The sequence below is a fragment of the Xenopus laevis genome, chromosome 1S (genome assembly GCF_017654675.1).
Source record: "Xenopus laevis strain J_2021 chromosome 1S, Xenopus_laevis_v10.1, whole genome shotgun sequence".
Classification (NCBI taxonomy): Eukaryota; Metazoa; Chordata; class Amphibia; order Anura; family Pipidae; genus Xenopus; species Xenopus laevis.
In genome coordinates this window covers 156,262,202-156,275,880 of record NC_054372.1, presented here as the reverse complement: position 1 = coordinate 156,275,880, position 13,679 = coordinate 156,262,202, and the positions used below count along the sequence as shown (strand labels likewise).

The 13,679-nt window shown below is 40.2% G+C and overlaps 1 protein-coding gene across 3 annotated transcripts in view; it reads right to left on the bottom strand.

Annotated features, from left to right (window-relative positions):
• Nucleotides 1-13,679, bottom strand: part of marchf3.S (membrane associated ring-CH-type finger 3 S homeolog) — a 132,423-nt gene that overhangs the window by 57,566 nt on the left and 61,178 nt on the right. For all 3 annotated transcript variants that reach the window (XM_018240037.2, XM_018240046.2, NM_001096948.1), the window contains 1 exon segment: nucleotides 8,288-8,528. In XM_018240037.2, coding sequence (XP_018095526.1) covers nucleotides 8,288-8,472 — 185 coding nt within the window. In that variant the 5' untranslated portion in view covers nucleotides 8,473-8,528.

Below are 13,679 nucleotides of genomic sequence, written 5' to 3'. Positions count from 1 at the left end.
TCATAGCATGGGTAGCTGTCTGGACTACGGCCCAATTATGGTTCAAATAGTTTCCATAAATGCTAAAGGGTTGAACACTGTCTCTAAACGGTATTTGGTCCTTAAAGAAATTAGAGCCCTGAAGGCTGACATTGCATTTATTCAGGAGACTCATTTCCAGAAAGATTCCCCGTCTAAATTGCAATCTAGATTTTACCCGACAGCATACTATGCTAATAGCTCTTCCAGGTCCGCTGGAGTAGCAATACTTATTCAGAAGGATTGTCCTTTAGTGGTGGACCAGGTAAATTGTGACCCCAATGGGCGTTATATATTATTAGTTGGTAAATATTTGGATATTCCTGTAGTTTTGGTAAATGTGTATTTCCCTAATAAGCATCAAATACGATTTCTTCGGGCTATTCTTAACAAATGTTCTACCCAGGTCCCTTTATATCAGGTTTTAGGAGGCGACTTCAATTTAGCGTTTTCACAGATTAAAGATCGCACCTCTCCCTCTATGGACAGATTGGCTCACCAACTTTCAACTGATTTTAGAAGGTTGGTACGGCAATTTGCCTTTTATGATAGTTGGAGAATTAACCACCCGAGAGACTCTCAGTATACATTTTACACTCCGGTTCATAAGATACATACTCGTATTGATTATTTCTTAATATCGCAACCGTGTCTTCAGTTACCCTACACTAGTGAAATATATCCGATTACGTGGTCTGACCACTCCCCTATAACTTTAAACCTAGATTTGGCCACGCTCCCCCCTAGGGAACCTCATTGGCGTCTTAACGAAACCATACTGCAGGATCCAGATACTTTTCAGCAGATTGAACAAGCTCTGAAAGAGTACTTTCAATTGAATGAGGGATCTGTTCAATCTCACTTGACATTATGGGAAGCCCATAAGGCTACCATTCGGGGACGGATAATAGCTGTTACGAGCCATAGGAAGCGAGTTATGCGTTTGAGATATGACGCACTTAGCGCTCGAATATCTGACCTTGAATCACAATATTATAGTACTAAATCAGAGGACCTTTTAATTCAATTACTGGAGGCTAGAAAACAACTTTCCACACTCAAATGTATAAGTACAGAGAAAGCTATTCTGTGGACTAAGCAAAAATATTATGAGCACGGGGATAAGCAGCATACGCTTTTAGCGAGGAAACTTAAAGAACAGCAGAATCAATCTAGAATAACAGCGATAAACACCTCATCTGGCCACTTAACTTACAATCAGGAATTGATAGGTGATATATTTAACAAATACTATACGCATTTATACAATATTCCCACCACTAATACCCCAGAGCAGCAGACTTTATTGGATGGTTTTTTTGAGCAAGCAAACCTACCTAAACTATCCCAAGAAGAGGTTTCGAAATTGAATGAGCCTATTTCTTCTGAAGAATTAGTTTCCACTTTAAAGTCTATGCCTCATGGTAAGTCCCCGGGACCAGACGGGTTCTCATATAAATATTATAAGATATATTCTCACATTCTCACCCCTTATCTAGTAAGACTCTTTAATTCGTTTTTGGGAGGTTCTCTGAATTCGCCTTCTTTTTTAGGTTCCTTCCTTACTCTTATACCTAAAGAAGGGAAAGACCCTAATCAGTGTGGCAATTATAGGCCAATTGCATTATTGAACACGGATCTCAAACTGTTCTCCAAAATTTTGGCTAACAGATTAGCCCCCATTCTTCCTAAATTGATAAATGGGGATCAGGTTGGGTTTATTCTTGGGAGACAAGCCGGGGATAATACAAGGCGGACAATAGATCTGATTGAGATACTCAACAGACACAAAACACCAGCAGTTCTCTTGAGCCTTGATGCAGAGAAGGCCTTTGATCGCCTCAGCTGGCCTTATCTGTTCTCCCTGCTACAACATTTAAATTTCTCGGGCCCGTACTTAGAGGCACTGAAGGGGTTATACAGCGCACCCAGGACTAGGTTAAAGCTTCCAGGTCAAACTTCTAAATACATTCACATCAACAATGGGACTAGACAGGGCTGCCCATTGTCCCCTCTCCTTTACGCATTAAGTATTGAGCCATTAGCAGCCGTGATTAGAAATTCACCTGATATATCTGGGGTCACTACGCGAACTGCAACATATAAGATCTCGCTATTTGCGGACGATGTGTTGCTAACATTGACTAGACCATTAATTTCTCTGCCAAATCTGCATAAAATCCTTGATGCTTATAGCAAGTTATCTAACTACAAAATTAATCTTAGCAAAACAGAGGCTCTTCCTCTGCATTTCCCACACCCTCTGATGCGACAACTCCAGAGCGCTTTCCAATATAGGTGGCAGGACAAAACAATCTCATATTTGGGGACAAAAATCAGCTCGACGTTCTCAGATTTATACACGTGTAACTACACCCCTTTGATACAGAAAGTGAAGGGTATGCTACAACATTGGGTGAAACATTCCATCTCCTGGTTTGGTAGAGTTTCGGCAATAAAGATGTCGATTTTGCCTAAGTTTTTATATCTTTTTGAGACTTTGCCAATCCCTGTGCCTTTTAAGGTTCTTCAAGGTATCCAAACTATGTGTCATGATTTCATTTGGTCCAATCGTAGACATCGGATTACTAGGAAAGTGTTAACCCTACCACTTCAGCAGGGAGGACTGGGTGTCCCTTCTTTCAGGAGATATTATGAAGCTGCCCACCTTCGACAAGTTCTGGCCTGGTCTGGTTGGCGACCCATCACTAAATGGGGTCTTATAGAAAACGATATGTCCGCTGATGGTCATTTGAATTGTTGGGTTTGGCTGAAGCCTCACTCCCTCCGGGATAGGACCAAATTACTGTCGTCAACGCAACATACACTCTCTATATGGCATACTCTTGGGAGGAGATATAATTTGTCTTCCATTAGATCACTTAATACCCTATTTCTTAATAACCCTGAGTTTCAGCCCGGAATGTGCCAAAGTTTTATAAATAAATGGAGAGACTCGGAAATTGCCACCGTAGGTGATCTATTAGACTCTCGGACCAAAGACATCCTTCCGTTTCTCGATCTGAAACGAAAGACGTCTCAAGCTTCCTTGAAATTGTTTGAATATTTTCAATTACGGCATTTTGTCAAGCCTTATAGCGACTGTGCGAAACTGTCCCCACCTACCCCGTTTGAATCTTTAGCCAAACCAGGCCTTCCACAGAGAGGTCTCATCTCCAAATTGTACCGATTACTTGCTGAACCTCTTCAACAGCCACCCCCTAGGCACCTATACATGACTAAATGGGACTCGTATCTATCACATCCTTTGACTGATCAAGAGTGGACCTCTATTTGGGACAATGCCAAAAAAATGGTTCTGTGTGTGAGACAAAGAGAGCATATTTATAAAATTCTTATGTTATGGTATCACACCCCCACTAAACTTCATTCTCTCTTTCCCGACCATTCCCCATTATGCTGGAGAAATTGTGGGGAAATTGGCACATTACCACATATATTTTGGGACTGTCCTACTATAGGTCCACTTTGGGTTGAAATTTCAGTATTGCTGAGTACATTATTTCGGATTCCAATTCCGCTGGATCCGTGCACCTATTTGTTAGGTAAACCAATCTCACAACTAAACAAAACAGCTCAAGCATTGGCAAATCAAATTCTTACGGCGACTCGCCTCTCTATAGCTGCAAAGTGGAAATCACCAGACTCACCCTCCTTAACCGAAATAAAGAGAAGGGTTAATTCTAATAGACTTTTTGAATCAGGAATAGCTAGGTTATATAACACGACCCAACGCTTTCTCGACATATGGTCACCCTGGGAACTGATGGATCTAGATGACTGAGTTGGATACTGTTACTGTCTATTGTTTTCTCACTAATGGCCGAACCTTTATGATTCCTATGTTGGATAGCACTAGTTTTCCTCTTGTTTTTCCTTATTATTCTCTTTTTCTTTCTCTATTTCCCCTTTTCTGTCTTCAGATACAGTTAAGTTATGTGCTGGTTGAATAATGCCTGTAAGATTGGTTCGCACAGGAGGTATCAGGTCACAGTGAAAAAAAAAGGGAAATGGGATTTGTTCTCCTCCCCTTTATAGTGACTGGATCGCACTGTGACTTTCTGATATCTTTTTTTAGACGGTAGGCCGGGATACGGGTGGATTTGACATTTGCAGGTGTTAGCTTTGTACCCAACTTGTCGTTTATTGTATGAGGATACCAACTGGAATTGTTATTCTATATTTCTTGAATGATTACTTTACTGTGAACCATCTTGTATTTTTCTCAATAAAAAAATATAAGTTACAAAAAAAAGAAAGTTTAGTTCAGTTTTAGACCGCCCTCTATTTCTGAATTTCTCCGACACTCTTTCATCTGGTGTGATACCTATGGATTGGAGGAAAGCTGATGTAATTCCAATATTTAAAAAGGGATTATGATCTCAGGCTGGCAATTATAGGCCAGTAAATTTGACATCCGTGGTGGGCAAATTTTTTGAAGACTTGTAAAGAGATCACATTTACATAATGAATGACATTATGAGCATCAATTAGCATGACTTTATGAAGGATGGGTCATGTAAGACAAATCTGATTGCTTTAAATGAGGAAATAAGTAAGATGAGTAAGCTGCTGGATGTGTTCTATTTGGATGTTGCCAAAGCCAGTCAGCAGCATCAAGGGCAAATAAGGTCTTAAGCGGGTGGAGGAGGTAATTCTTCCCCTGTATATAAGGGGATCATATAATAATCTCTCTAATGCTTTATTTACCAGTAGCTCCTTCTAGCTGACACGTGGGCACCCATTCCGATTAGAAGAAAGTAGGTTCCGGCTAAACATATGGAAGTGAGAGCTGTGAAGATGTGGAATTCTCTCCCTGAATCAGTTGTACAGGCTGATACATTAGATAGCTTTAAGAAGGGGTTGGATGGCTTTTTAGCAAGTGAGGGAATACAGGGTTATGGAAGATAGCTCATAGTACAAGTTGATCCAGGGACTAGTCCGATCTTGGAGTCAGGAAGGAATTTTTCCCCCTCTGAGGCAAATTGGAGAGGCTTTAAATGGGTTTTTTGCCTTCCTCTGGATCAGTTCACAGTTAGGCAGGTTATTTATAGACTTAAAAGGTTGAACTTGATGGATGTGTGTCTTTTTTCAAACTATTTTATTTCAGTGAGATGAAGCTTATATTAAGTTTTCAATTTCACAATAGATCCCCTTTAACAGTGTCACACAGACTGTGTTACAAAAGTCACACATTTCTGACAAACTATATTGTTTTTCAGAAATAAGAACAAAGATGCATGTGAAAAGGACAAATGAATCTGGCCATCACTGTTTGTGAGTAATCAGGGTCTGTCTTACCTCTGGAGTTCCCACATGGAATCATAGAATTGTCTAATTACAGAAGTTAAATGAAGTAATTAAAAGCTGCTTCCGCCTGCCTCAAAGCACTATGTACTGATTCAGCATATAAAACAGGATGATACAAACACAAAACATCTAAGTAAGTATCTGGAGGAATGCTAATTATGCCTTAGTTTGTTTTTGGCCATAGTTTTCCTTTATTATGTCTGTGAAACTGCCCTGGTAGGATGAGAGTATTTTTACAGACTGTTGTACTTTATAAATTGCAGAATAAATGCAGAGGCAGTTTAACGCTCACAAGTCATCCCGTAAAACCTGCAGTCAGCAGAAATCACGTGCAAATTGTTTTTATGGAATGCACTTGTAACTGTAAGTGGATTACACACTATACTTCTGATTTAATTACAGTACAATAGATTATAAATATATATTCTTGCAATTTAATCTCAGAGAAAAAAGCACTTTTCACCTTACTGAGGCTTTTTGCCCACTTACCATTATTTATTTTATGATAATTCATACATTTTATATTTATATTTTTATATATAATTGAATTTCAAATTTAATAGAGATGGCACACAGAATGTTTTGTCGACAATGCTGGAGGAGATTCAGCTTCTGAATTGGTGTCAATGTAAATTGCCAACAGTAAGACATTTAAATCACCTTAAAGGAGAATTCAACCCTTAATGAAAAAAACCCCTACCCCTACCCCCCCCCCCACCCGCTCCCTGCTCCCCCAAAGCCTAGGTGTTACCCTGGGTAAATGTCCCTAACTCTTTACTTACCCCTCGGTGCAGATTCAGGGCATCAGAGTTCACAGGCGCCATCTTCTTCTCTTCGGTAATCATCGGAATGAGAGCGGTGCACTGGCGCATGCGCAATCTTCCATTTCGCAACAACTGCGCATGGGTCGAAAGTCATGGAAATTGCCGAAGTGAAGGAAGAAGACCCAAAGATTACCGAAATGCCGGAAGAGGACGACTGATGCCCTGAATCTGCACCGAGGGGTAAGTAAAGCGTTAGAGGCATTTACCAGGGGTAACAGCTAGGCTGGAGGGAAGGAGGGAGTGGGGTCTATGTATGGTAGAGGGGTAGGGTTTTTTTTCATTAAGGGTTTAGTTCTCCTTTAAGCCGAATTTGCTTCTTCTGCATCTTCTAGTGCATGGTTGTAACTACAGATTAATTTGCTGTGGGGGCCCAGTAACATGTAGTTATGCCACTGTTCTAGTGGCTATGCAATTTTAATAGTTTATACACTTATATTATATTTACACTGACACCAATGGAAAGGTATTTTCTGAGGTTTTCCTGTAGGAGAATAAGCATGGATAACAAAACAAACAATTGCTATTATCTTTAGAGGGGCACTAAGCTCTGCATATATTGAGGCCCCACTCTTCCATTTTAAGAGTGCAAAGAGCCACCACCTTCAAGTGCAGCCCACGGTTTATGGTGTAAAGTGGAAAAGACAGAGAGATTTGTGTCCCTTCTTTTTGCACCTTGGCTGCCCGTGAGAAACATGGGCAAAAGTATTTTGCCATAAAATAAAAACAAAAGCCTCTATATTAAAAGACAAATTTATGAATATTTGCAGGAAATATCCTCGGCAGTGAGCACCTAATATATTCACTAAATGACTTGGTCTGCTACTTCTTAATATACTGCTTTAATGTTATATTCTTTCACTCAGAGGATTAAGTTGACCCTTAAATCTATATAAAACAGTGAAACAAAGAGCATATTTGTGGTTTATAGAGTATATCATTCTAGTGATAAATAAAGAGAGATGAGACTGTTATACACAACTCCAGGCTCCACTGGGCTACATATATAAAGTCTGATCAGAAATATCACTTACATTCTACTTATTTGCACAATTGTAGTGGAGAAGTAAGAACAATGAAAGGGCATCTGTATCCCCACATTTTAGTGCTGAACTGTGCTCAGAACAGGGCTGTGAAGGTCCACTCCTCAGTTAATATGTTGACCACCACTATAACACATATTCTAGGGAAGGACTATCATAAAATGTTGAAGTCAGTGGTCATTTAGCAGGCCATTAAACATCTCTCAAAGGTGACTGGCCTCCAACTGGACAGCACTATGTAGAGAATTATAACACAATAGTGGGGCTATAGGGGTGATAAAACTTGTATCAAGCCAACCTGACTGAAGCTAGCAATAAACAATTCAGCATCTTGCGGAGTACAATTGCTCATGTGTATAGACCCAAAACAACTAATTCCCCAATCAGCATTTGATTAAGGCACTTTTGGATGTCAAGCCAAGGACAGCATCAGGTCACAGATTCAGATGAGAGTTGTAGCTTATAGATTGCTGCAGTGGTGCAGGCTGAAAAACTAAGGGGTCTATTTAGCATGATAAATAGACCTCCAAATGTATGTGGGTGTAAAAATTACAGGAATTCTATACATCATGATATTCCTTAACTGCCCTAAAGGGGACCCTTGGCTAAGAGCCTCTCAGACCAACCCTAAGTGGCTTTTTTTACAAGTTAATTAGTAAGGATTAAAGCAGTCTAACACACAAAGGGTTCAACAGTGCAATATGTATAATGTGATTACTATGAGCAAATTTACATTGTTAAACATGAACGGGAGCTGCCATATTTCACATTAGCATTGTGTGCAGACTGCAACATGAAATGCTCCATCTTCATTGGATGAATGATGGAAAAAGCCTGACCCAAGGAAGACAGCTCCCCCATGTCTCAGTACAAGTGTGAAAATGAAGAGGAGGAAAGTTCTGTACTCAAAATAATCTATTCACTTGCGGTATAAAAATAACCTATATTATTGCAAGAACAGACTGTATATACTCTTTAGCTTCAATTAAAATAACAAACATATCACAAAAATGTATTTTTGTACAATACCGCTTTCCTTTAAGTAAAAGGAGAAAGATAATGAGATTGTGTTACCTCTGGGTTGTGAGGGTCCGCACTACAGTTGACAGCAGCTGACCGTCTTTTGCTGAAACTTGCATGACATACTGTGGCTGCCCATTCACAAGACTGCTACAGTCTTCCACTGTCTTTCCAGAAGGGGCCGAGCTCGTGCAGTCTGGTAAGACCTCAGGCAGGTGACTGCAGCGACTGGTTGTCATAGTGACAGACAGCAATTACAGTGCTAATGGCTTCCGCATATGTACTGGATTTCCATCTGCAAGACACCAGAATGCGATTTAAAGTGAGACCTGGATTGTTCACAGTTTTCAGCACATGGAAAACATTTGCCTGCACCGTGCATTTCATGGTTATTGAGTTTGCAAAGTTGAGACTGTAATTTCTTAATTTACTCAAAGGAAAACTATACCCCCCAAACAATGTAGGTCTCTATAAAAATATATTGCATAAAACAGCTCATATGTAAAACCCTGCTTCATGTAAATAAACCATTTTCATAATAATATACTTTTTTAGTAGTATGTGCCATTGGGTAATCCTAAATAGAAAATTGCCATTTTAAAAAATAAGGGCCGCCCCCTGGGATCCTATGATTCACGGTGCACACAACCACACCAAACAAACCATACATGTTAGATCACATGAGCCAATTAACAGACAGAGTTCTGTCTTTTGCTTTCACACTTCTTCCTGTTACAGTTAAAGTTGTAGTATTTCTGGTCAGGTGATCTCTGAGGCAGCACACAGACCATCACAAAATGGTGGCTCAAGGTAAGGCAATATTTACTTAAATACATATTTCAGTTTGGTAAGATTCTTTCACATGCCACTTAATTTGATACAAACTGTCTGTTGCTTAAGTATTCATTTTTGGTGTATAGTTTTCCTTTAAGAATCACTACCAAACTTGGGAGATATAGCACTACTATAGCCTAAGAACTTGGCAAATGGAGGAACAGCACAAAATATTTTCCCAAAGCAATCTGGGCTACCGCCTCAACTAATACCATTCATGCATCATCCCAAGTTAATATTATAGTAATACTTTTCTGTAGGCATTTCTTGTTGCAATGTTTAAAATCAGGGTGGAAGTGGCCTGGCAGAGTACCGGAGGCTCTCCAGTGGGCTCCAGCCAAGGACAATTTCCATCAGTCTAGATCTATGAGATTAAATTTTTTGTGAGAGTGAGTTCTGGATGTTAAGTTCTCTGGCGGGCTGTAGGCCCACGCCAACACTGGTTAATATGTCACTGAAAGAAATGGATAAAAAGGAATAAAACAATTGAGTTTAGTGAACCGGCACCACAAAGAGGGATAGCAATGGGCACAAAGGTTAGCCTGAAATAGAAGCCCATGCCTCTGCTGGTTCAAGCTAAAATAATGTGAGTTATTTCCACGTCTGCCTCTGGTGATCCGCTACCTGCTGCTGTCTTGTGTGAATTATCCAGAGTATTTCCTAGTAATGCTCGGGCTTCATTTCTATGCAAGTCACACACAGGTAAGTGAAAATACTTCTGATGGATGGAGAAAATTGCTTTTCAACACACAAGCGGCTGTGAGGCAGACTGACTATCACAGTAATAAAACGAATGTAAAACTTCTTTCTTTCTCACCTAATGTCAGCCTGTGTTTCTGTTCTACTGTCTCTTGTTAACAGTGCAGCTTGGCACACTCTGCATTGCATGAATGATAAGAATGCCCGGCATAAATTCCTACCTGCAGCTTATAGAACAATAGGACATCCCAACTGCTTCCCTCCAGCTGTTGTTTAATCTTAATTTTCAAAGACAGTGCCAGATTTTGGACTTTCCTTGGAAATGTCCCTGCTTTTTGAGATGGACCAAATGCACTGAAAATGTAAATAATCTTACTGCTAGAAATCAGTCCTTAGTGGCTGCTCTCACGCAACAAAATATTATACATCCCAATGCTCCCAAACTGTGGTTGGACAGTCCTGAACTGTATACCCCAAATGGAAAGGAGCGTACCAGGAGACAGTGCTTGGTTGGTATGAAATATATCCAGAGCCATTAAGCAGTCATAATAATGTGACTACATAAACATTACACTGTGAATATTTAGCTGAACTGAATAATAATAAGCTTTGGCTCTGCAAAGTTCCTACAGATTATGACAAACTGCTAAAATGCAACTTCCATCAAGGGAGACCTGATTATGATTATCTGATGGGCCACAGGATGGAATCTGTTTTCCTCAGACCCCACCTTTTCCAAAGACAGCCCTGATCTTGTGCTGTTCGGATTGACTACCCGAGCTATAGTTTGGACCCTGGACAGGAACATATAAAGGTTTGTGAATAAGCTGGCTGGATACACCTGCTTATGAGAGATGCTTTGGATGAAAAATGACTTCTTGGTTTAAACGCAATTAGACGTTTTTGCATTTTCCATAAATCTTTGGAGCATAGCAGCTTTTCTGCCACTGAGATAAAATATTGGTATTATCTGTGTTGTTCTTCCCTACGTTCATCAGCTGTAAGATTTATTTCTCTTTCCAAATCAAGCATATCTAAACGTTTTTATTGTCTCCAGAAGAGCCTCGGGAAAACAGGCGCATTGGTACACTTTCCCACGCACCTTTCCATTGAACCTCTGCTACCTGACTCGGAAATCCATTTCTCACACAACTAAACTTCTTTGTCTTACAAAAAATATAGATAAGCCATTGAGGTCGTTATCTGTCTGAAGTTGCTACAAGCTGTGGCTAATAGAATATGAATGGCGGAAAAAAAAAAAAAAAGAAATAATGTGAGAGAAGAAGGTGCTGAGAGAAATAAATGGAACTACGACCTATGATTAATATATAGAGACAAAACAGAATTCCCACTGTGAGGAAGAAGTCACATTGCACCAAAGCAATCAATCATTGCAGCAACGAGAATAAACAGCTACTTGACCTCACCGCTCTGTTCCTTTTATACGTCAATTATATCGTAATCATTAATACAACTACTTGCTGACTCAGAAGGGAATTATTATTTTAGGGCCCAGTTACTAGAGAATCCCATGGATGATCCAACATCCATTTCAGTAAGACAGCATTTTGCTTTATAGTGTTGGCACAGCCAGGCTAATACAATGCCAACTGTAAAGATCAAGGCAGGAGCTCCAAATGAAGGCACAACACCTGGACTGCACTGAGTTGGAGGCAAAACAGATAGGGTGATAATACTGTAAGCTTTTACAAGCAGGACCTGCCAATCCTACTTTTATTCTATAACCCTTGTTTGTTATATGACAGTTTGTTATAAATTATTGTACATTGCTGTGTAACTTGCCAGCACCATATAAATAAATGATGATGATGATGAGTAAGAGAAGTACATCAACCCCAGCACTGTTACTATGGGGCATGGAGGTCTGAACAGAGAAGCAACAGAATATTTTCAAACAGAGATAGCCTGAATGGACAGTCTAAAAAAGCAGAACCAGTAACAGGTGTATTAAGATTAGGCAGCAGGGAAGACTCAACAGTTCCCTTCAAACCAGCAACAATAACAAAAAAAATATTCATTGCAAAAAACTAAGAAAAGTTCAACGTTCTAAGCTAACAAATATGCCGTGTTGAGTACCCCAGCTTGGAGCCAATAACTTGTTCAGCATCACAGCACTACAATGCTACAAGAACAGTCAGTCTGATATTTAGGTAGGACCTTGAGTCCAAAGCCTTAAAGTCAACCTTTCCATGACTATGTTGCTGTGTAGTTCATTTGGAGCCCCAGATAGGCAGTGTTGTCCCTGAACTTCCTCCACTGCCCTTCTACCCATGTTCTTTAAAAGGTCAGAAAACCCCAGAATATAAAATCCCTATTGTCATGTGACTTGTGCCTGCACTTCAGGAGAGAAATGCTTTCTGGCAGGCTGCTGTTTTTCCTTCTCAATGTAACTGAATGTGTCTCAGTTAGACATGGGTTTTTACTATTGAGTGCTGTTCTTAGATCTACCAGGCAGCTGTTATCTTGTGTTAGGGAGCTGCTATCTGGTTACCTTCCCATTGTTCTGTTGTTAGGTTGCTGGGGGGGGGGTGATATCACTCCAACTTGCAGTACAGCAGTAAAGAGTGATTGCAGTTTATCAGAGCACAAGTCACATGACCAGGGGCAGCTGGGAAATTGACAAAATGTCTAGCCCCATGTCAGATTTCAAAATTGAATATTAAAAAATCTGTTTGCTCTTTTGAGAAATGGATTTCAGTGCAGAATTCTGCTGGAGCAGCACTATTAACTGATTCATTTTGAATTTTTTTTTTTCCCATGACAGATACTTTAAGATTAAGAGGTCACTTTCACCTACATGCTTCTCCCCACTGCCCCCTTGATAGAGCCCTACCTAACAAAGGCGCCACTCTATTCAAAGGGACAAGTCGTTGTGTTCCAAAACAGAGTGCAGACAGTAGAACTCAGTGTGGAAAATGCAAATGGCAAACTATGACCTTTCTTTGCACAATGTTACTTAGCAAGTGACCCCTATAATTTTCACATTGTTTAAACAATTGTATGTGATTCAATAACATGTTTTTATAATAGAAATATCTATTGTGGTCCTTAGTTATAATGATCCTCAGACCAGTGATTTTTTTTCTGAACAGGAGCAAAGGGAAAAAGTTGTATGTATGTAAGGGATGTATTACACTAGGGTGACTAAAGGTGGCCATACACGGATAGATCCGCTCGTTTGGCGATGTCGCCAAACGAGCGGATCTCCCTCCGATATGCCCACCTTGAGGTGGGCAATATCTGGCAGATCCGATCGTGGGCCCTAGGGCCCAACGATCGGATCCTAGCATTCGGTAAACGGGCGGTCAGATCGCGGGACCACATCAACGAACAGATGCGGCCGCGATCCGACGGGATTTTCTGTCCCATCCGATCGAGATCTGGCCGACTTTCGGCCAGATCTCGATTGGGGAAGCCCGTCGGGGGCCCCCATACACGGGCCAATAAGATGCCAATAAGCTGCCGTCACAGTCTGTCGGCAGCTTTTATCGGCCCGTGTATGGCCACCTTTACATACTGGCACCCCCAGTGTATTAGCTAATCTCTTAATCTCAGCCCAACATTACATATTAAACCAAATTGAAGGGCAGATGATGAAGCAACATATATCCAGTATTTCATAAAATATTTGGTGCCCATAAAAATTATTGTTAGGATTTTCTTTTACATGTTCATATTAATAATCTGGCTGGTAAAAAAAAGTAGCCTGATGATAATTTTAGGGATAGGGGAAAAAAAGATAAAAAAGGGGGGCAGTATTTTCTATCCAGAAAAGGTGCCAAGCTTAGCTCACATGAAGAATGAAACCAGTGCTCAAATTCTAAATGGCATAAAAGGAGTAAAGCATCAGTTCCTGAAAGCAAATTAGCATGTGGCATATATTATTAGTCAC